General features: G+C 45.8%; 1 protein-coding gene across 1 annotated transcript; it reads left to right on the forward strand.

The window, feature by feature from the left end:
- The first annotated feature begins 990 nt into the window (after positions 1-990).
- Positions 991-1,938, forward strand: LOC127211874 (olfactory receptor 2A12-like). Its single transcript, XM_051171962.1, has one exon. It carries the CDS (start codon positions 991-993, stop codon positions 1,936-1,938), a length of 948 nt encoding a protein of 315 aa, XP_051027919.1.

Here is a 1,938-nt window from a genome sequence, read left to right on the forward strand (position 1 = left end):
GGCTTGATTCTTCCTCAGTGCACGTCTTCATCTCCTTCCTCTCTTCCACTCCTTCCCCTCCCTCTCCCTTCTCCCCTTTCCCTCCTCACCACATTAAATGTGTTGCTCAGTTACCTTCTGTTTCCTGTGGAAACACCTCAGCCTGTCTCACTGTTGATCATTTGAAAAGACATATTCTCACTTCTTAGGCCAGTTTCAGGACAATACCTATTTTGTTTGTTTGTTTTGTTTTGTTTTCAGCCACTTTCCTTTATGTTTGCCTTTCTTGGTGTTTCCCGGACAGCAGTTCTTTGTTCTGTAGGTCAGTGTGTCCCTTCCCTTTGGAGGCCATCATGATTATTATTTTTTTGAGGCCATCATTATTTAGTTATTGACTTGTCCTTTGTTCCTTGTATCATTTATCTACAGTCCACGAAGACTTGCGACTTTGACTTACTGATGGAATATAACTTATTTCCCATGATAGCTATTTTCCTGCCATTCCAGGGAGTCTGGTTTACCGCCAAATCTCTTCAGTTTGGGGTGTCCATCAAGCTTTTTGAGCTGTTCAACTAAGGCCAGTTTGGGGATGGTCCTTGAACGGAGGCCGACTTCAACATTTGATGTTAGCTACATAGAAATGTTGACTTCTTAAACACCTAATTCTCCCTGTAGCATCCTTCTTGTGACTTTTTCATAAGCTGTATGGACCATGAATCATAAGACAATACCTTTTAAGTATCCCCCGTTCTTTTTGCAAATTCTATATTTTAAAATGTGGGGTTCATAATTTGGCATCTTGGGATAAGCTGGAATTGCACGATAGAAAAGCAGGCTGTTTCATGTTAAATAGCTTTAAAACTTTGGCCCCCAGCTCTGTGCAACCCCTATATTAACCTGACTTTACTCTTTGTGTTGGGTGCGCCTTCTGTATGAATGGCGGCAGGGTTGGCATCTGGGGCTTCTCTGTCACGAGTGACAGCTCTGCTCTGTCTTTGCAGCAGGAGAAGGATGCAGGATTTCATCTGGAGAAACCGCAGCTCTCTTACCGAGTTTGTTCTTCTAGGATTCTCCAGTGACACAAAGATCAATGGTATTCTGTTCGGCGTCTTTCTTCTCCTCTACCTCATCACCCTCCTAGGCAATGGGCTCATCATCACCTTGATACACATGGATTCTCGCCTCCACACACCCATGTACTTTTTCCTCAGTGTCTTGTCCATTCTGGATATGGGCTATGTCACCACCACCGTGCCCCAGATGCTGGTACATCTGCTCTGTGAGAAGAAGACCATCTCCTATGTTGGATGTGTGGCTCAGATGTACATCTTCCTGATGCTGGGAATCACCGAGTCTTGGCTTTTTGCGATCATGGCTTATGATAGATATGTGGCCATTTGCCGTCCTCTCAGATACAAAGTCATCATGAGCCCTTTGCTGCGTGGGTCACTGGTGGCCTTCTGTGGGTTCTGGGGTATCACCTGTGCTCTGGTATATACTGTTTCTGCTATGATTCTTCCCTACTGTGCCCCCAATGAGATCAACCACTTCTTTTGTGAAGTCCCCGCAGTCCTGAAGTTGGCCTGTGCAGACACCTCTCTCAATGACCAGGTGAACTTCATCCTAGGCTTCATCCTTCTCTTGGTACCACTCTCCCTCATCATCGTTGTTTACATCAATATCTTTGCTGCTATCTTGAGGATCCGCTCAACCCAAGGGCGGATCAAGGCCTTTTCCACCTGTGCCTCCCACATCACTGTGGTCACCATGTTCTCCATCCCGTGTATGGTCATGTATATGAGACCTGGCTCTGAGTCCTCCCCAGAAGAGGACAAGAAGCTAGCTCTCTTCTATAATGTCATCTCTGCCTTCCTCAACCCTATCATCTACAGCCTTCGTAATAAAGATGTGAAAAGGGCTTTCCTCAAGGTGATGGGCTGTAGCAAAGGGTCGGGGTGA

Source organism: Acomys russatus, chromosome 29 (assembly GCF_903995435.1).
Source record: "Acomys russatus chromosome 29, mAcoRus1.1, whole genome shotgun sequence".
Taxonomy (NCBI): Eukaryota; Metazoa; Chordata; class Mammalia; order Rodentia; family Muridae; genus Acomys; species Acomys russatus.

What these genes read in the sequence shown, in the direction of transcription:
- LOC127211874 (XM_051171962.1), top strand. Translation starts at nt 991, where the DNA reads ATGCAGGATTTCATCTGGAGAAACCGCAGCTCTCTTACCGAGTTTGTT.